General features: G+C 36.3%; 1 protein-coding gene across 7 annotated transcripts in view; it reads right to left on the reverse strand.

Annotated features, from left to right (window-relative positions):
* Positions 1-22,814, reverse strand: part of EPS8 (epidermal growth factor receptor pathway substrate 8) — a 180,608-nt gene that overhangs the window by 18,000 nt on the left and 139,794 nt on the right. For 6 of the 7 annotated variants that reach the window (XM_059402667.1, XM_059402668.1, XM_059402665.1 and 3 more), the window contains 8 exons: positions 22,247-22,373; positions 20,223-20,311; positions 19,554-19,628; positions 14,358-14,506; positions 11,746-11,929; positions 7,011-7,141; positions 3,462-3,570; positions 2,445-2,588 (listed from right to left, as the gene is read on the reverse strand). In XM_059402667.1, the coding sequence (XP_059258650.1) occupies positions 2,445-2,588; positions 3,462-3,570; positions 7,011-7,141; positions 11,746-11,929; positions 14,358-14,506; positions 19,554-19,628; positions 20,223-20,311; positions 22,247-22,373 (1,008 nt within the window). The remainder of the gene's footprint in view (positions 1-2,444; positions 2,589-3,461; positions 3,571-7,010; positions 7,142-11,745; positions 11,930-14,357; positions 14,507-19,553; positions 19,629-20,222; positions 20,312-22,246; positions 22,374-22,814) is intronic. The other variant, XM_059402663.1, reaches the window with a different exon arrangement.

A 22,814-nucleotide genomic window follows, 5' to 3' on the forward strand; every position in this document is an offset into this window, starting at 1 on the left:
CCTTCTTTTCCAGCTTACTTTATCTAGTCATTGTGTGCTTGTTACAAATGCTTTGAAAAACAGGAATTCTTTTAGAGTAGGATTTATGCCAGATAGCAGATTGTCAAACCTACTTATTAAAATTTTACAAGATTTTGGTGGTTTTGTTGGGCTCAGCCCAAAGTTTTCAGGAGCTGTTAAAAAATAAACTGTTTTTAATAAAACCTTTAAAAGTAGGGCTCTTAACCTAAACACACACATACACACACAGCTTCTATAATGTTTCCACATGCATTTCACTGTACTCAGAGTTGCATCCAGAAATTTTTAGAAGACAGTCAAATAGTTTTGAAAAGTTTAAAAGGAAACAGCCCAAACAGGCAATATCCACACATTTCTATTTACATAAAGTAGCAAAACAAACTCCTGAAACTTGTGAGCACTTAAAAAATTTCTTGGTTGTGCCAAGGTTGATGAAAATATAAGATGAGGCTCTGTTCAAGGAAAGAAGGATAGAGTTCATGTTCTTAGAAAGTACTCTTCTTACCTTGGATGTGTATTAATAGTTTTGCTTCCGTTTTAAACAGAAGCAATCATTAAACAGAAATGTCAACTGATGGCTCAGGCCAAGGGTCAGAATTGAAGATAAAGATAAGACTGTACATAAATAGATGAAGGAGAAGAGGTTAAATTCACTAGGAAATCTCGGATGGGAAAAAATACTTCTAATTGATATTATTTGCAAGTTTTAGGTCTGTATTGGATTTGCTTATTCTTAGCAACTATGTGCACACACACACACACATACACCAAACTTGAATAACTGTTTTTAACTCTAAAATATAAATCCTGGCTCCTGCTCATAGAGAGGCATCTAGCGATAGCCTCTCTGAACAGTGTTTCTTATTGCTTCTCACAAGTTAATTGCTAAAAATATTCCATAAGTTCAAAGAATATATACTCTATACCATTTTAGGCATATATTTCAAGCATATACTCTTTAATATTGTTGAAGGCATTTGGTCTAAATCTCTACAGTAAAGAATGTAAACAACATCATTTATAAACCAGGCAGGAGCCTATGTCATGTCAGGTAACCACATCTCAAAATCAGAAAAGAAGTTCGGAAACAAAAAGGTATTCAGACTGAGTTAGAAAATTCACTTCAAAAATCCACAGGGAATGGAGTGGACCATACCTTGAATAACTCAAACTCCTTCTTTGGCATCAACAGCTAATGACAAATGATGAACATAAATTAAGTACATTATACATCCGCACATCCAACCAAATAAAACAAGCGAACAGAATTCCCACTGCCATCACTGTAAGGTATCAAGATACATAAATTGTACATAAATTTATTTTAAAATTTGCTTGACTCTTGGATTCTAATAAGGCTGAGGGTCACTCCAGGTAAGTAGAGGACTGGTACTCCACTTGAATGCTATGAGAAGCTAAAAGTAACTATAATGAATGGTCATGGCAGTAGGAGTATGATCACAAGTCTAGGTTTGGTGAATCTGTATCTTACTAAGCGTAGACCTGGCACGAAAATGAACTATTTCACTGAATATTTATTCTATGTTGCTTCTACTCATACTTATGACATTATTATGGGGTCATTTGTGGTCTTTTGCTCAAGATTCTGAAAATTAAAATTTTCCTGGGGGCACAGTAGAGAAGCCACCACAGGTTCAAAGCTATACATGAGATGTTCCCTCCATTCTGCCTCTGCTAGCAGACCCGACTCTAGAGATCCTGTCATAGGTCAAAAATCCCAAGGGTTTAATAGTGAGTGAGTTCAGATATCAGGGTGAATGGGATAACCAGGGTCACCAAAGTCCTGAAACTGTGGCATATCACTCAAAACTTATTTATGATCAAAGAGAGACAACCTGCTACCCTATATCTTAAGTATATTTTAATCATAAAATCAAGACAGGAAAAATATTACAGTTCAAAGGAATACTCATGTGCTAGTGTAAGGTGATAAGGGTGAAAGTTCAAGGTTAGTCAGGGATGGAACACTTAAGAGAATGAGGGCAAAGGATGGTGAAGATGAGTTGCTGGACACTCCAGCCACTGTCACAGTGCCACCCTCTATCAAGAGGAAGCCACTGAATAGGAAGGCTCTGGGCAAGAGTGAAGAGGCAGAAATACTACTTATCCACATATCAGAAGCATTGTAGGATGGGGGAAAAATAGCATTAAGAGAAGCAACATTTACTGGTAAACAGTTTGAGCAACTTTCTGAAGAAATACATCAGAAAAAACATATATATAATTCTTCCCTATATCTGTAACCATTGCCCCTCAATTACCCTAGGGAAAAAAATCTATACAAATTGTACAACAAATTAAATCTCAAAATAATTAATACACAAAAGGTATTTAAACCCCATGGAAAAGTGATGAATTTGAAAGTTTAAAAAAATTAAATTTTGCCAAAATGTCATAAATACCTGTATGGTATGCGTGTAAGGTGGATCAGCACGCCCTAATCCTGATTCTGGAGGTCTCACAATATCCAAAATGTTATTTGGCACAAATCCAGAGTCTCCACTTGCATTTCGAACTTTCCACCACTGCTTTCTATCATCAAGGATCTGTCATCACGCAAAAAGATAGAGACATCATTCCATACCAAAACCAATCTATGAAAGAAATTCAATTTTTATTCCTTAGAACAAGAAGCTCTTTTCACTTATAATAAACTGGCTTACTATCAACATATTGTGGGCTGAATGATTCCCAGGAGTTACACTAATAATTATAATCACTAGTATAGGACAGGCATGGAACCACCACTATCATGAATATACCTGAGGTTCTCATTACCTGCCAAGAATTTTTAACTACTGGCATTATTGGAAGTACTTATAGATGATGAAGATGACTTGCTTGGAGAGGCCTATATCCTTTGAATAGGAAGGAACAGTATGAAAACCATTATTTTTCACAAAAACTATGTGACTATCTGACATTATTTACCACAGAAGAGGAACTCTCCATTATGACCTAAGAAAGACGTTTGGAAGTCATAGTAAATTACTCCCAGGATCATTAGCTTACTCACTGATGGGTATATTTGTGCAAGGGTACTAGGACAGGAATAAAAAACTGTGTTCTTATTAAAATATTATGATGCATCTATATAACTAGCATCGGTTACAAAATGCATAAAGCCTAGAAGAAGAAAGAGGACAAAGTAAGCCAAGAAATCCAACCTCTGTCCTCCACATCCCCATCTCTGTCTCCACCCCCTCCCCCAGAAAAACCCAATGAACAGAAAATAAGAAAAAGCAGCTCCCCCTCCTAGTTAGATATAGGCATCTATAATATACCTATATCCTTGATAAAATAACACTGTTTTAAGAATAATTTCTTGATCTCGTCATTTCTTTGAGGAAGGTTTAGATATATACCACATACAATAAATCCATTTTATTAAGAGTACTAAAAAAGTACAATTCTATTACCTCTAAAATATCATCCTTTAGAACAGAGAGCTCACTGTTGTTCCTTGCCACAAAGTCATACTTGGATTTGGCATATTTCTTGGGTTGTGCTTTGAGTGGTTCATAATTTCTATAAAAAGAAAGAGAAAATATCATTCAGCTAGCTCTTCCTATAGGCTGAAAACAGAAGTAAAACATCAGGGCAAGCTAATTCCTACCAGAAAACATCCTGACAAATTATTTCAATAGCAGTTTAGTTGATCACATTACATAGAATATGAGAACTAAGTAAAAAAAAAAAAAAAAAAAAAAAACTTTGAAGTCCATCTATTAAAATGAGCAAACTATGCCTACAGCAAAAATAAATAATGCAAAACCACAAGGTTAGTGGGTACTAAGGCGAATCTAGAATGCAAATCTATGAATTCTTTGTCCATTAAATATACTGGGGTATTGCTTTGTTAATTAGCATCTCTACCATGGAAGAACTAGAACAAAGATCAATGTTAGCATTTTTTATAAAATTAAAGGAGATGGAACATAATTTCCATAGTGGTAATTTAAATTATATGTTGATTTCAGTAATTCAAGCAATGTCTTCAATTCATATTAAAAATTATGACTAAGTGTCAATTTTTAGGAAAGCTTTGTCCAGTTCCTAAATTGCAAGGGAAGGTATAGATTAAGTACAAGACTAATAACACATCCTAGTTAATTAATTAATTCCTTACAAACTTATTTTAATAGTAAGAACAGGTTCAAGAGTCATATGTTTTTTTAAAAAAGAAAACTTCCTTAAAGAACCACATAGTTCCTTCAATCATTAAATGACCATAAATAGATTTAACATAATTTAAAAAATACTTCTATACATAATACAATAAAACTTGGCTATTATAATAGTTTATTCATTTCAATAATCAAATAACTGTTTTTTTTTAATTAATTTTACTCCCTGTTCTCCTTCACTTATCTTTCCAAATTTCCTTACTCATTTCTACAAGATAAAGAGCAGAAAGGAACTAAAGATGTTTGTTCATCGTTCCGTCAAGTGGCCTACCAGGGTCCTCTGGAATCACCGCATGGTCAGCATTATAATTGTGGACACAATGTATCCTGTGGTCACAGGTAATCTGTAACCTCTTAGCAACTCCCGAAGAGTTAAGGTACAATGAAAAAGATGGCCCCTATGCTATGCTACCAATTGGCCATTTTTGATTTATTAAAAAAATAGTAAAAAGGGGGACGCCTGGGTGGCTCAGTTGGTTAAGCAGCTGCCTTCGGCTCAGGTCATGACCCCAGCATCCTGGGATCGAGTCCCACATCGGGCTCCTTGCTCCACAGGGAGTCTGCTTCTCCCTCTGACTCTGCCTTCCACTCTGTCTGCCTGTGCTCGCTCTTGCTCACTCTCTCTCTGACAAATAAATAAATAAAATCTTTAAAAAAAAAATAGTAAAAAGGGAGAAAAGTAACATTATAGCCAAATAATTATTGTATAATAATAATAATAACTTAAAAACTGTTCCATGGGCTTTCCACCCCTATTCCCTAGTTTCTATGTTTACATTCTACTTAGATTTCATTTGGGGGAAAAAAAATTCAACTACTTCAAAAGTCAGAAAAGCAGTAATTTCAGTTTCCTATCTCTCTTCCCTCAAGTTCTGCCCTTCCATGATCTAGAAAACAATCACTGTTAATAATAGAGTTGAATAATCTAGAAAACAATCACTGTTAATAATAGAGTTGAGTACACTGTAAAAGGGTAGAGTAACTCGCTGCCACTGTGTAACTGAACCAGCCAGTTAAAAAGAAAATTTTGCTGTAGTTCTTGAAATCTTTGTGATCCTGAGTGTCTCAGAGGTGACTGCACTTTGTAAATTGCTTTAGAATGTACAAATCTTCATGGTTCAGTTTCTCGTCCTCTACAGATTAAATGTAGCTATGATATGGACCACAGTAATCAATCTGAAAATCCTATTTTGGAATTTTTCAGATACATGAATTTCTTAAGAGATCTATACTATATCAAAACATATGGTTTTGAAGTAATAAATATGCACTTGAGCCTGGTGGTGGGTCTTAAGGAGCACAGATTGCATGGAACACCAGGTGTGGTGCATAAACAATGAATTTTGGAACACTGAAAAAATAAAATACTTTTAAAATGCACTTGATAGAGAGCAGACGTGGAGTTGGCAATGATCAGAGACATCTCTAAAATGGAAACTGCTTTTGGATAGCAGTAAACTATAATCCCTAGGTGGTGAGGGCTCTATATTCAATAGGCAGTTTACCTAATGGCATGGTAAGTTTCACAGAAGAGTGACTATACTTTATGTTGCATTTACTGCCTTTCAGGCATGTAACAGAATTTAGGGTAATAAAAATAATTATAAAAGCAAATTTCAAAAAAGGAAAAAGAAAATATTAGGATGGGTAATAGGTTAGTCAAAAAGAATGTCAGTGAAATAATTTTCAAACTTCTGAAAATAATGTTCATGTGTTATTTGCTAGAAATTGAATCCACAATTAAAACTTATTTCGTATGTTGTATTTTCAAAATGTATTATTCATTGCTAATACTCATTGCTGACTTTATACTCAATATAACATGTTACAGGTGTCCTTAGAGTAATATCTGTGTAATTTCCACACCAGTTATTTAATATTACCTATTATCATTCCTAACAAAAATCACACATTTTAGATCCCATCTTCTTTAGATTCTATTACGAAAAAAGAATAATGAGAAGAAGGAAAGGGACTGTAACACTAATAGTGAGTGAGGCTTTGAGGTAGGAAGGTAGCTGGGCAAATTCTCTATCCTACTTCATCTGAATGACCATTCTCCTGCATGTTTTTCCACTTCCTTTTCTTTCCTTTTTGTAGAGGGGTTGGTCAATCTCATTTGCACAGGTTGGAAAACAAGACGGAAGAGGTAAACCTACTCCAAAGTGCCTTTATTTCTCCCCCCATCTCCAATCTCCATCTCTGCCCACACTGAATTTTTTTCAAGAGTGAAACTATGGGAAAATAAATGAAATATAAAACTGGAAAGTGAAAATACAATATAATAAGATGAAATAGCAAGAATGGCAAATAAAGCACTGAGTCCTTCTAAATATTTAGTTTATACTTAGAAACAGCTCTATCTACAGGAAGGTTTGTTTTTGTTGGGGGAAGAGAAAGATGGAAATCATTTCCTTTAAAAGTTACAGAGCTAGAAGGATCCTTAGAGACCATCTGGTATAAACTAATGGGGAGTTTCAAAACAATTCTTCTTTCTTCTTAATTCACAGATTTTGTCAGAGCATCTTTTTAAAAAGGGGAAGACATCCAAAGGCACTACACTAAATTAGAGTTATAGGCTGGAGGTTTTCCAGTAAGAATTATAGACTAGAGGCTGTGTTTATCAAAGCCGATTCTATAAAGGAACAACTGAAACTTCATTAAACAATTAACAGATGGAAAGTTTAAAGAAGTTGTGAACAATGCGGACGCTGGGACCTCTATTTGCACTAAATGAGAGACAGGTATCTGTCTCTTCAAGTGGTGCCCATGAAATGTTACCTATCTACGTGGCGATTAGGAGTTGGCTTAAAAGCCACAGCTGCTTCCCCTTGGTCCAGATGGGGCCCTCTTGTGTACATATTATTGAACGCATACCCATCTGCTGGAGGATACTCTGACACACCGGACTGCTGAAAGACAAAGGAAAAGAGATTAAAGAGTCACTAAGACTATTGGAATGACAACTAATATTAGTCAACAAAATCCTCCACTACATTGTTATGTTTCTCATTTTTAAGTATTTGACCATTATTAACAAGTTATGAAATCCCCGGGGGTGATATACTTTTGTCAAAGACCTATTTATAATAGGAAAAGTCATTAGTATAAAAATTCTGAAAATAAGTGGGTATACAAACGATAAATTCTCTCCTCGGGAACTTTAGTAATAGATGGTTTTGGTAGTAGGTGGACTTTAACAGTTTACATAAAATAAAGCTGGTTTAAAAACAACAATAAAACTCTGCCCACTCGCTCTCTATGTTTAAGAAACAGACCCTTACCACTCTAGCAAAGTAAATAATATCACATGAAAATCATTTAAACTCTGTGTATTAAAATCACACTACAATCTCATTTTTTAAAGGTACACAGATACTTTTTTTTTTTAACTTTAAAAAAAAAATGGCAGCCACTATTACCAGATTTACTATTGAGGGAAATACAGAAAGACAGAAGAAAATACAGAAAGACAGAAACACACTGATCTTAACATTCAATACAGGATCAGACAATGCTGAAGTAATTCCTTTTTGTAGTTAACCGAATTTCAACATGAGCCCACTGGGAGCTACCAGGAGGGGGAACTGAGGTCTATGGGCCTCAGTGAGCACCATGGTTTCAAAGCTATGGGGAAAAAACAAAGAAACAAAGATTAAAAAAAAATCATGTAAAGACGGTAGCCGTTTCTTTATGTGAAATGAAGTATGGAGAAGGCACAACAGACCATGAAGTACTGGAAGTCCTTGGCTATTTAAATTGCTTGTGAACTCATTGGGGCAAAATATCTGAAACTGGAAATGTTTTAGAAAAGTCTTAGATACATGTTTACCATAGTTCATCCTAATGACAGAGTTGGCAGGGGTATAAATGTGTTTAAACACAGATGTGTAGGTAAGTTTTCTCCAATGGGCTAGTGTGACTGTCAAAACAGCCACACTATATTACTCCTTTAGAACAGGCTTAACACATAAATACAAAGAAACAATTTTCACCATTTAAATACCTTGGTTTAAACCATCAACAAAATGAAAAAGCAACTATGGAATGGGAGAAAATATTTGCAAATCATGTATCTGATAAGGACTAAAAATCCAAAATATATAAAGAACTCATATAGCTCAAGAGAAAACAAACAAATAAACAAAAAACTCAATCCAGTCAAAAAATGGGCAGAGCAACTGAACAGCCACCTTTCCAGAGAAGACATACAAATGGACAATGGGTTCATGAAAAGGTGCTCAACATCACTAATCATCAAGGAACTGTAAATCAAAGTCACCATGAGATGTCACCTCACACCTGTTGGGATGGCTATCATCTAAAAGACAGGATAAAACAAGTGTGGGTGAGGATGTGGGGGGAAAAGGAAACGCATGTACACTGTCGGTAGGAATGTAAACTGGTGTAGGGCTATGGAAATCAGTCTGGAGGGGGATGCCTGGGGGACTCAGTCAGTTAAAGCAACCAACTCTTGATTTCAGCTCAGGTCACGATCTCCTCGTTGTGAGACCAAGCCCGTGTGCTCAGCAGGGAGTCTGCTTGGGATTCTCTCTTATTAAAAAAATAATAAATTTAAAAAAGAAAACAGTATGGAGGTTCCTCAAAAAATCAGAACTAGAACTACCATACTATTCCACAGACTCGCTAGTGGGTGTAATACTAAAGGAAATGAATTTAGGATCTTGAGGAGATATCTTCATCTCCATGTTCACTGCGGCTTTGTTCACAATATGGAAACAACCTAAGCGCCCGTCAACAGATGGATGGGTAAAGATACAGTATTAATATATAATGAAATATTATTCAGCTATGAGAAAGAACCAAATCATGTTATTTACAACAACACAGATGAACTTTGAAAGCATTCTGCTAGGTGAAATAAGCCAATCAGAAAAAGAAAAATACTGCATGGTATCACTTATATGTGAAATTTTTAAAAATGTTAAAAAGCTGAACTCATAGAAACAGAGTAGAAAAGCAGTTGCCAAGGGCTGGGGGAAATTGGGAGCAGTTGGTAAAAAGGTACAGACTTTCAGCTATAAATGAATAAGGTCTGAGGATCTAATGTGAAATGGTGAAGATAGCTGATAACACTATATTGTGCAATTACAATTTGCTAGCAGAACTTCAATGTGCTCACCAAAAGAAAAACAGATAAATATGTGAGGCAAAAGATGTGTCAGAGCGCTAACTAACTAGATGGGTGATGGTGGGGGGGATTCTTTCACAATGCCTTACAAATCACCAGATGAACACCTTAAATATCTCATGATTTTGTCAATTATACCTCAATAAAGCTGAAATTAAAAATGACAAATAAGTAGCTTAATTAATTCAGTTTCTCACTTCCCTAGTTGAGAGGAGAGGCCCTGGATGGTTAGCAATGTTTTATAGACGGGGGGAGTGCAAGAACCTGTCAGAATCACCCTCACCTTTGGCTAACTCTGAACAGAAGAGAATGTGGTCAGTCAGCATGAGATTACCAGGTCCTGAGAGTGACCGGAATTATTGCAAGGGAGGAGAGGAATGATGCCGAGTGACTAACTGTGATGACTACACGAGCTTGTTTAGGTCTGCTGCTCCTTCAGAGGAAGGAAAGAAGTTGAGTATTGCCACACCATGTCACCTATGTCTTTCGATTCTACACAAAACCACCAGATCCTGAATCATCCAGGTCTTATCCTGAGTGTATTTATTTTAGTAGCAATAAAGTATAATAAAGCTCCTCTGCTGGGGATGATTGCATTTTTTTTATGCATTTTAAATCACCATTAGTTGGTCTCTCTTCCAACAAATTCTTAAGGCATAAAAATCCCCCTAAAACAGCTAGCAGGCGCTTTTCATTTTATTTTTTGAAACCTCTGAATAAGTACTTAGGCCATAAAATGGAAAATAGTTTACAACAGGAAAGTGATAACTCATTTCTAGGAAAGATTCTCAATAATTCTTCCTTTAAGATTACTTCTTCGGTGAGGGTAGACAACTTCTACATTGGAAGCCCAGAACACGTTACTCACTCTTTAAATACGTAAGTTTTTGAAAAAGAATGTACGAAAGTGAATTTCTGAGGCAATACATTATTAAGTGAATGTATTTTCCCATTTAAGATATAGGACTGTAAGCTAGAAATTTCTGTGATTTCAAAATAGTTGGCTGTAACTATAGCAACAAGTGTGTCATAATTTCATGTTCAATTACACCTTTTTTTTCCTTTAGAAAAGCTGCCCTCTATGAGGAAAGGAAATCCACAGTGATGAGGTCTGAACTATAAAATCCACAGTGCTAAGGTCCAGAGAGGGACTGCCAACCAGTGCAAAGGCTGTGAGGTCATCTTCTTAATCACTTGGAAGAAACAGCAGTTAGAGACTCTACCCTTCGATGAGCCAGAGGAAAAAGCAATTATGTTAGAAAAAATATATACCTTCAAAGCAGTACATTTGTTTTATTTCTAAAGTTTCAAAATCTAACCAATCTTCTATAATATTATGGTTACAGTCCAAGGGACTGATTTTTAAAAATTTAACTTATGTGCTTTTCCTTAAAAGTGAAGATTTACTCTGGTTTGTTAATCATTCCTTCATATCGTGTTTGCCTTATTACAAATACCCACAGCATGCTGAGAAAATTAAACTATGGAATTAAATAAAGGAAATGAGCCAGACTTCAAGGAGGATCTAGTCATCATTTACTATTTCTTCTCCAAACTAGACCTCATTCATCTAATTCCTTGGGTTCTGATCCTTCTACTTGGTTTCATTCGGCTTTAAGCAATGTTTGATTTTCTTTTCTGACAGGACAAGAAGAGTCACAGGAAAATCATTTTTAAGAAATGTGCAGAGAAAACTTACCTAATTTCAATGCCTCAATTTGCTCCCCATGTAGGTTATACTCTAAAGTTTACTAAAATACTTAAAAGGCACAATAAATTTTGTGATCTCCTCAGGGTGTGTTAGTGTTATAAATGATCATTTGAGCCTAGGGACTGAGTCCAGAAGAAACTCTGGCCTTCTAGAGCCAGGCAGAGGTTTCGGAATTTAGAACTAGGGGGAAGGAAGGAGGAAAAGAGGGAAGTCAGGAAGCAGGAAAGAAATGGGACATTTGGGAAAGAGCTGCTTGGGACAGGCTTCAGGGACCTAGGTTCAGGGAGCTGTATTAAACATCTGACGATGGAGAGAAAAAACAGAAAGAACAAGCTGAGCACCAGGCAGGCAATTTTCTACAAGGGGAGAAAGCAGGCACTCAAAAATTGAGACGGGATCACCGGGCTCAGGGAACAGCAGCAGGTGGGTAGGGGTGAGAGCTAACAGGATTCTAAGGCTGGCATTAGGCTTCACAGGGAAACAAAACAACTGTCACAGCAATGACAGAGAAGTGAGAGGTAACCAATGGCAGCCAGACAGATTATTCATTAGTTCTAGAACAACAATCTTCAGATCAATGAGAACTCACAATCAGAATTACAAGAGAATGCACGTTATTACACGCTCTAAAAAAAGTGGTGCTAAAAAACTACCTCTGTGGATAATCTTTTCGTCTCCTGTTTGCGCTGATGTTCTGCTACATTTGCCACAGACTCGGCCAGCTGATAAAGATCTTGTTCCATTGGGGCTCCCATGAAGTTCAGCATGGGGGGCTCCCAACCATTGCGGAACCGTGGGACATATGGTGGAATGAACTGCTCTTTTGGCCACTCTGCTCTGTAGAGGAACATTAAGGCACAAAATTAAGAAATGTATCTATGTTCAAAATTACTGTCAACAAAATTAGCCTCAAAAAACAAAAACATGGCAACAAACAAAAACAAAGCATACCTAATCTGCCCTCTCTCCACTCAAAAAGGGAAAATGGACATGCTTATAATAGTCTATAATGCCAACGAAAGGAAAGAGAGATTGAATTCTGCTTCATGATCTGTTTTCAGTACACTGCCTCAATTCTCCATTAACTCAATTTTGTAACATGGATACAGGTTTTGAAAATTTGGAAAGGGAGCATGAGGCTAGAAGTGTTAAAAGTATTTAGAACATGAACTTCTCTTGTATCTAAAGTAGTTTCAGATTCTCCTTCTCTTCCCTCCCTCCCAACGGTATGAATGCTCCTGGTATCAGATATATCTTTCAAAAGAGAAAACAACAGAGAATGTTCTTAACATTTATGATTTTTTAAGTTATAAAGTCCCCTAAATGAAACATTACCAATTTTATAAATTAAATTTATCAGTGAGCCATTAATCAGTAAAATCAAGTTAGGACTAATCTGAAATTGCAATCATTGCCCATTCATTATTTAATGACTCTAAGTGAGGCTTATTTCTACAAGCTCCTAATCACTCATGAACCACAAAAATAACTGGGACAGAAATTATAGCTTCATTTCTGCTATATTGTGTTGTTTTATCTTTCACAAGTGAAAGATTAATTCTTCAGGTTATATTTCTACTACGATGAAATGAGCCATTTTATTCAGATTATTATGTACCTTCATGATCTTTTTATCTTTATGAATTTTTAAATCAGTACATCCATTTCCTAATACTCTCAACAATTAGGATTTTAAAATTACTTTTTCTCTTGCCAAGAGCTAACAATATATTTCCTTTTGATGTAGTTTTTCCAAAAGTCAAATATTTTCTCATTTTGAGGTATGACCCCAAATTAAGAAATTAGAAAGTCTGAGCTATTTTTATACTAGGAGATCTGATTAATTTAGTAAGTTTCATGGGAAAACACTAAAAGATCCTACCTAGGCTTATCATTAGATTATAAACTATGAAAGTCCAATAGATTTAAGAAATCTATTTAGCCAAGTACAATATACAAATAGCATGATACAGTAGGTTATATTAATATGTAACTAAATTTAAATCTTGTTTTCAATATAAAAGCAACTATGATGCTTTTAAATTTTTTGCTTGGTAAATCATTCAATATGTAAATCGTATTCCAACACAAGCTATTGCCTAAGTCCAAAATATAAGTTTTATATTTTGTATACAAACACAGTTTATATGTTTCAACAGAAGAAAAGGAGGAGAAAAAAAAAATTGTGAACTGATCCATTACTTTCAGGCTAGCCCATTCAAAAGCATTAGGAAGAAAAGCTTCTAAGTGACCACACTGAATGACCCACTCTAAATAGTGAGAGAAATAAAATGATCTGAGTAAGTTAGGAAGGCAAAATTATTTATTTGCATATCATAAAATGAGAATTTTTTTTTTTTTTGCCTTGCTCAGGAAACTTCAACACTGCAATGTTAAATGAGGCAATCAATGTAAATGATTTGTCTTCCACAATCTCTTGACTGACAAAATACGATTTTTAAAACGATCCCCTCATCACAAAGCTATTGGTTCTCCACAGCCCACCTGCTTCTTTCCATGTACCTCATTTAACACCATCCCTCCTCGCCTCGTTCCCCACCAGCGCCTGCTACCCAAAGTCGATATACCAGCCAAATGCATTTTTCATTCTCCATTCTCTTGACTTCCTGCTTCATGCTCTCATTCATGCTTCTCTTTCTATTAGGAAGGCCCATTCCCAACTATGTATTTGTGGAAATCCTACTCATCCTGCTGAAAGGCAGCACAGCGAAATAATTAAGAACATCAACTCCAGAGCCAGACTGCCAGGTAAAAATCGCACATCTGCCACTAAAGACTTACATGGCTTTGAGTAAATTACTTAACCACTCTAGGCCTCAGTTTTGTTATCTGTAAAATGGGGATAACAATAGTACTTATGTAAAGCATGGAAGAGTGCCTGGCAAACACTATCTGTATAGTCTGTACATATATATTACATAGTAGACTAGTATTATTATCTATTGATTTTAAAGGCCAGCTCTTCTTTGAAAGGTAACTACCCACCCCCCGAACCCCCTCATCAAATCTTCTCCCTCATGGCTCCCCGTTGCCAAACATTAGTAGTTTATGGTCACTCCTGCTACTTAAGATCCTTATACTTTATATCTTCTCCACTAGACTAGCTTTTTAAGGGTTTAGGCTTTTTCATCTGTAATGCCTAGTCTTTTATAAGTAGAAGGTTAAATAACTATCTCATTAGATTCAAGTAATAACAAAGAACAATACTTGAAGTATTACAGGTATGAAACTCCTACACGTTTACCTGGCTTTCATCCAAGTTTCTCCCAGTGATATCCACAGCTGTCTTTCATCATTGTTGACAGTATAATTTAAGAAATCAATTGTGTCCTTAGTCAGTAGGGGGCTGAGTACCGAACTGGCTAGTTCAGGACCTCCTGTTGCCTGCACCACCTAAAATGACGATAAATCATTTTTTAGCAAGAAAATAATGATTAATGTATATTTTCCAAATATGTAAAAGCCATGCCAAAAGCAAGCACTGTTTTTATAGACTCAAATTCTGATGTGGTGCGGTGTATTCCTGAATGAAAAACAGCTTATTAAGTCAACCTGCCCAGCCCAATCATGACTAAAAATCTAGAATGAAAAGTCAGTAGTTTAACAACTTTCACAGGATCTGTCTATTGGCTGCACAGGACTGTATTTTCCCTGGAAAATACTAATGGCTATCCAGAGAATTCTTAGTCAGGTGGTTTAACTATCTCTGCTTTTTGCTTAAAAAATTACATGTATTTTTCCTGGCAAATCTATTATCCCAAGCTTGAAAAATATGGTTCTATAAATGAATACTACAGAGAGAAATAAGGCTCAACTTAATGGTCTATGGCTATGCCTATAAAGACATTCAAAAATAGAAGGATTCAGAGAGAAAAGTGAGCGACGAATGAAAACTGGTACTCTGAATCTATAATATTTTTCTCCAGAATTTAATTCTAGGAAATTGTCCTGATTTAAAATGGGTAATTTAATGATTAGCAGAAACAAATAAGCAGGTGCAACTCTCTGATAAACAAAATGATGATAAGTGCATGTCTGGAAACTGCTCCAAATTGCCTTCTCAGAGGCTATTTCCTGGCTAAAGAATGGTAGTTATCTCCTAGAGCAGAAACCAGAGCGCTTTTATAAAAATCTCACCTTCCCAGAGATATGGCACAAGAAAAAAGGAATTTTTTTTTTTTTTAATGGCTCCAGACCAAGAATCAGTTTCTCAGTTTCTCCCCGGTCATCCAAGTGTTCTGAGCACACTGTGCTGTTGTATGCCTCTGTGTATCTGCATGTGCTGCTTCCCAGTTCCCCAGAAGGCCCTTCCTTTATCACTCAGAACTCTACTCCAGTACCACCTCTTTCAAGAAGCCCTACTTAATCCCAAACCATTGCTCTAAGGCACCTCAGAGTCCTCGGAACAATTTATGCATATAAGTTGTTACATTTTAACTTATGGCTTATTTTTCATTCTTTTCCCTCCAATGAGGACTTGGACCAAGTCAACTGCAGAAGACATAAGTGTTAGGGGGAGAACTGAGAATCAGTGAAAGGAAAGATGAGAAATAAGGAGGGAGGCTGAGTCTTACTTGAGAACAAAATTTACCCTGACAGCCTGGTACAGTAATTTTCTTGCGTCCGAGTCCCCTAAAGCACTTCTGGTGAATATGCAGGGATGATTAAGAGGGAAAAGTACAGGGAAAAATCTAGGAGTAGAGGAACTTTAAAATCTGTGGCTTCACAGCGGGAAGAGGGAACGAAATAGAAGAAATGTAAAGGAAAAAAGCTTAAAGACAAAGTTCCCCCTAGAGAATGGATGCTAAGCCCATATGCATATATAGACACTGTGGGTGGGTTTGTGTGTGGAGATGCTGAGGGCAGAGGGTGGGTCCTGCAAGGTTTAAAACCACAGATTTGGTGTGGCTGGTCATAGGCCCTAAATAAATGTTCCTTCCCATGTCTCTTGTCCAAATAATATGTCTGGGGTTCTATAGGCAGAACATTAAAAGGAGCAACAGATACATTCTGATTAGAGAGACCATGAATAAGGAGTCATTTCTGATGAAAAAAGATCCTATTTTCAGATACACAGCTTGATCAGTAAGGCAAATTTCTACATTTTAAGGAAACCAAACCAGTCCCATTATTTTATAGCTCTCCTTTATGTAATGACTACATATCTACTTATGATGTGTGAAAGAGTGTGCCAAGAATGAGGAGGTGGCAAAAACAGCTTTAGAGTCAAAAGTTCCTAATATTCAAACTAAGACAGTATCAAATGTGTTAAAGAATAAGGAATATAAATTTTGTTAATTAGCTACTATGGGCTTCTTTGCATATGAATGTCCTTGATCTAATTTTTAAAAGAGCTTATAAAGCAAGAAGTATTCAACAGTAACTAGACAAGTAGAAATCTGATGTTCTATACGTAGCAACAACATATGGAAGCATTCATAAATTATTGATGTAGTCTTGGACTTTCTAATCTCTTATTGCCCAGTTCTGACATTTATGCTGATGTTACTTTCCTATGCTGGTAAGACAATATTCATTTTACATTCTACTTCAGGTCTTGTCTAGTTGCCCTTGGGGAAAGAAGGAGATTTATTATCCCTTTCGTTACTTGGATACTTTCTTTCTCTCTCTCTCTCTCTCTTTCTTGATAATCAAGTAAAACCTATGGGAAATGCATTTGAATTTGCTCCATTTTCAGTAAATACTAGAGTACTTCAACCATAGCGTTCCTATGCCCTAAACCAAAATTTATCTATTTCATACAGTTCTTACTCTTTAAAAAAACAAACACAGAAATAATACACTGGATAATCACACATTACTAACAATTATCATTGCTGCTAGTGTCATCTTACAAAGGAATCATTTGCTCTTCTGACGGGGAGAGCCATTCACAACCATTCCACTCATGCCTGCTTTAGCCCAGAAAGTAGGAAACTCTGTCCTCCTCGAAGTTTTTAAAAGGGATTCCACTCTCTCTCTTTCCACTCCTCCCTCACTCATCCTCCCACAAAAACCGGAATGCCCTATCCGGTAGAATTGTAGAAAAGGGTGATTTGTCACCTACTCTCTTCTCAGATCTGTCTGTATGTGAGGGCAACAACTGTCCCATCTACCTCCTGCCACACACTTTCCCCCAAACCCCTGTACTCTTCTGTTGTGTTCTCTTAAATATTCCAGTAAATTCTCCTAACTGCCCTGTAGGACAAGACGGTTTGTTCATTATGTCAGCCTAGAAAAGTTGCTATTACACCATTTGCAGATATAAGAAATATATAATGGGAAGGGAAGTATATTACCTTACTATATAAGGAAAGAACATAGCTGCCTATTGAAAATCTAGATGTGTATCTTGGATCCTGGCCTATGGCAAAGGGGTATAACCTTTGGCTGGATAAACTCATAGGAACCTCCAACTCCTTCACAAAGGGAATTGTTCTCAACACACCCTTTTGTTAGTTTCAAAAATTATACCTTAGGTAAAAATACACATGTATGAGAAGGGAGTTTTCTGGGGAAAAAATGTATTCTATGTATATCACTCGACCTGGCACAGAGTGAGCAGGTAAAGACTACGAATTGTTCCCTAGTGTCCACTCTCTTCTTCCTTCTAGAAAGAGAAGACCCTACATTTTAGGTAAACCTACAGCCAAACAGTTGAAGATATTCCTCTGGTGTTCAGTATGGCCCCTGAAAACATTCAGGCCAAATGGGCAAAGGTAGAAATTATCTAAATTCAGAGTCACCTCCTGAAAGATAAATCATCTTTCTTTGCCCTTGTACAGCTATGACAAGGGCACAGAGGTAAATCAGCTTCCACTACAGAGATAGCTGACACAGTTGCTCAATTCTTCTCTTGGACACATTTTCTTCATTTGGTTTCCAGAATACTATAGTATCCTTATGTTTCCTCTCCTGACTTAACTGCTTCTTCTCAATTTTCTTTGTTGGTTCTTTCTGTTCTCCTAACACTGAAATTGCCCAGAGCTCAACCAGTCCTTGTTCCTCTTCTTAATTATAATTACTACTTTGGTGATAATTTCATGGCTTTAAATGCTTTCTATATAAAGGTGATCCTCAAATATGTCTCTCTAGCCTTGATTTCTCCACTGAACTCCAAATTAATCTATTCAACTACCAAATCAAATTTTTCCATTTAGATGTAACAAAATTTTGACATGTCTTAAACTGAATTCCTTATCTTCCTTCAAAAAAACTGTTTTATCTATTGTCTTCCCCATCTCAATTAGTAATTAGTCCGTCCCTCCACTCTTAGGCCAAAACCTTTGGAGATACCCTTGGTTCTTGCATAGCACATCTAATCGACCAGCAAATGTTGCTCTATGTTTTATAATGAAAATCCAACTTCTTTGTACAATTTCTAATGCCACCAGGTCCAAACACCATCATCTCCAATCTGGATTATTTTAATAACCACCCCAGTTCCTTCTTCCCCGATTTCTAAGTATTCTAGCCAGAGCAAACCTTTCCTGCTGAAAATATTCCAAAGGTTTAAAAGATTTCATAATCACTTATAAAGACCAACAAAATATGACCTCTTGTTGCTTTGCTGACTTCATCTCCTAATTAAGATCTCCCTCATTCTGTTCAAGTCACAATACTTATTTATTCCAAGAATACAATTTGCAATTACCATCCCAGAGCACTCACAATAGCTGTTCTCTGTCTGGAATTGTCTTCTTTCAGAAATCTGCATGACTCATTCCTCACTTCATTTGCTGAAATGACACCTTCTCACCTTAACCAACCCTATTCACAAAGGCTAATACTCTATCTCACACACGTGTGTATGGTTGCATGAGCATACACTGGAAACCTTCCCTATTCTGTGTCCCTGCTGTATTTTGTCAAATAACACTTCTTTTTAGCAAAAGGTACTATTTATGCATATATTCAGGTTACTGATTGCCCCGCCATACTATAAGAGGTTATAAGAGGGTAAAAACTTATGTTTATTTTATTCCTGATAAGCTACTAATAATGCTAAGCATATAATAATAGTCTCTAAATGAATATTTCTCAATGAATAAATAAATGATCAAAGCCCTCCATACAGTATCAGTACTCCCTCATGCCTAGCCTATTTTGGGAGAAAGAGAAAAACTTCTATATTATTTTAGCCATTTGTATTATATCCTAGTATATTTTGAAACATGAGCATCTGATAAATGTTTCTTTTCATCTTCCTTGCTCTGTCACAGCTATCGGTTTCCTCAGCTATAAAGTAAGGCACTTGAACAGGATGATTTCTAAGGTTCTTTCAAACTCTCAAACTGGACATTCTAGATGCTTACATAGATGCCAAGGGAAATCATAACTATGCAAGGTAATGAAGGAAAACTGTCGAGATACGTCAGACAGAAACTTGGGGTTGAAAATCATACTAAGAGTGATTACTTTCTTAAATTAACAGTCTTACCATATTTAATGGAGTAAATAAAAAATGAACCAAATCTGCAGCACTCGGATTCTGGATGTGAGACTTCAGTTTGGACTGTAGCATTAAGAAAACAGATGAACAGATTACTATGATGTCATCAAGCAAAAAACAGATGCTCCTAAAGGTCCAACACAGATTCAAAGCAAGAGTTCTTTACTGTTAGTTTCACTTGTGAGATACGAATCAGCCTAGGTAAATCAGATTAAAAGAATTTAGTTTAAAAAAAAGTTAGGAGTTGCTCTTTTTTTAAAAAATTTTTTTAAAGATTTTATTTATTTATTTGACAGACAGAGATCACAAGCAGGCAGAGAGGCAGGCAGAGAGAGAGGGAGAAGCAGGCTCCCTGCTGAGCAGAAAGCCCGAGTGGGCTCACGGAGCTCCATCCCAGGACCCTGAGATCATAACCTGAGCCCAAGGCAGAGGCTTAACCCACTGACCCACCCAGGGACCTCAGGAGTTTTCTTTTTTGATAATTCACTTGGATATACAGGTTTTATTATCTGTTGGCCTAATGAAAAGCAAATCGAGACACACATACCGAAAAAATCCACAACAACTTTAGCTCTTCATTTCATCAGGAATATCCTGGCTAGAATTTGATTTCTTTCATTTGTTTCTTTTAACTATATACAAACAAATTTCACTTACCAGAAGGTTAAATCCATGTTTAAACTTTTGTAAACAGTCAATGAACTCATCAGGAGGGGGAGGTTTTGCTCGCAGAGTTAAAACACCCTCTAAAAGAAATAAACGGGAAGCGGGACAGATGAAAGCAAAGTTATCAGAAAATCTATTAAATGAAAAAGTAAAAAGCCACATTTGTGTCTGTAAAATTTGATCATTCCAGATACAGCACTTCTTAGCTACTCTGCTGCGTCTCATAGACTTACTGTAACAAGCTAAGATAATCCAACATTTCAAAAGGACCCTTCTCTGCTTAGGCACTACTAATTCTTCATCAATTCCATAGATATATGCTGTATCCTTTTTATGTCCCAATGACTATACTTATCATCACAAAGACTATAAAAATGTGTGAGTTATAAACCCTGCTCTGAAGGGCCTTAAAAACTTTAGAAGACACAAATCGGTACATAAAAAGATATACCAAGGAAGTGCTATAGAAAGAGACTGCACTGGGTTGGGAGATGGAAAAATGGATACCTAAAAGATGTTTCAAGGGGAAAGTAGCTTTTAAAACAGGATCTGAAAGGTCTGTTACACAGCAATTTGGTAAGAAAATGTCATAGTTGGATATAACAGCATCAGTTTAAAAAAAAAAAAAAAAACATGGGGAAAGGAAACTCATGTATGTGAGAAGAAAAACCAAAGCACAGAAACCTGAGAATGGGAAAGTAGACCAAGGTTGGATTGTGGGGTGACCATGACAATCAGGGGGTTGGAGTAGACTTAAATCTTAAATAGAACATGGACTTAAATAGAACATGGAATTAACATGCTGTTCAGAAGAATGAAGTGACTACGTTAGAGCCTGAAGACAGCTGCCCTCCAGAATAAAAGACTGAAGGCTTGAAGACTCTGAGAGAGCCGGGTAAAAAATGATGACAGCTTGAAGCAGACATTAGCTATGAAAATGAAAAGGGAAACAACTGGATATAAAACACACTGAAGGGGCGCCTGGGTGGCTCAGTGAGTTAAAGTCTCTGCCTTCGGCTCAAATCATAGTCCCAGGGTCCTGGGATCGAGCCCCGCATCAAGCTCTCTGCTTTGCGGGGAGCCTGCTTCCCCTTCTCTCTCTCTGCCTGCCTCTCTGCCTACTTATGATTTCTGTCTGTCAAATAAAAGAAAAAAAAAATCTTAAAAAAAAAAAAACACACTGAAAAACTAAAATCGATTTTGGCTGCATGCTGGAGAATGAAGTCATGCAAGAATCTGTGCTCTTAAATCTGGATGACCAAGAGGATAGTACACTGAATAGAGTACACAGATAGTACACAGAATACAGCAGGAATAACTGCTTGAGACATAAGGAAGCAATAATACTTAATTTCAGACTATAGGGAGGTGAGGTATATTCAGATGTACACATCTGGAAGAAAAATTTACAGGTCACATGCTTAGGATGTAGACATGAGCTAGAGAAAGACTGGGAGGTCATGCGTCATGAAAGGGATATCTACTTACTATTCTTTGATGTACTTCATTTGCTCCACAATTCTAAGTTTATACATTTTGAGGCCTTTTAAATAACTACCTACAACATACCCCAAAACCGCTTGCACATGAGCTGGATATATTGTTTGGGAGTTATGGGATTAAAAAATTCAAATCTATTGATATTTGTTAACTATTTTAATGAGAAAAATCAATCCTTTTAACAAAACAATGAGGTTCTCTAAAATAAATCAAAATATGGTAGGAACAGAGCTATGATTTTAACAGACATTAACGAAGGGGTCACTGGCTGAATCTCAGAGTCTCTGTGATTTAGGTTAAGTATCCCAGAGTCTTTTCTTACCGTAGCCAACTTGGAACCAAAACCGACCATTCCCTGGACTCTGCTTAGTCTCTGCCTAAATCCCAGGTGCAATCCCAACACTAGAAAAGGGACTTTTTGGCCCACTGTCAATGGAGTTTTGCTAAGCAGTTCCCAAGGGCAGAAACTCTGCCTAACACTGGAATTCTGAATGGTTTAAGAAAATCCAACTCACCTCCTGGTCCTTTCTTTTTACCTTTCTTACTTTTCTTCCTTTTAGAAAGCTCAGAAAATGCTTCAGCTGCTTTTTGGAGTTTTGTGATAAAAAATTCAATGTCATCCAAAATATGGTTTAATATTTGCTGGAATTAGAAATCAGAGAATAAAATATAAGCCAAAATAAAACCATTTTTGCCTTGACTGTATACTGTTAGTCAATAAAGGAAAATCAGAAAGCTTTTAAAAAAAATACCTCCCACATGCAACTCTCAAGTTTATCACTAATTCTATGAAAAAGAATTGAACTAAATATACCTATATGTGCAGCTAAAGTCTGACATTTTTCTTTACCTTAATTTTGTTCTATTTTCAATACCATAAAGAAAGCATTCACAATATCTATTCAGATTATTATTTTCAACTACTTTAATTCTCTCATGGTGTTCTCCCACATAAAGTTAGAGGGAAAAATCTGAAGAAACACCTTATTAGAAGAGCAAAGAGAAATTTTGTTTTTCTAATAAATGTGCCAACAATATTATTTCATGGAATTAAAGGTTTATAGAATGTTGTGATAACCAAAT

The sequence above is a fragment of the Mustela nigripes genome, chromosome 6 (assembly GCF_022355385.1).
Source record: "Mustela nigripes isolate SB6536 chromosome 6, MUSNIG.SB6536, whole genome shotgun sequence".
Lineage (NCBI taxonomy): Eukaryota > Metazoa > Chordata > Mammalia > Carnivora > Mustelidae > Mustela > Mustela nigripes.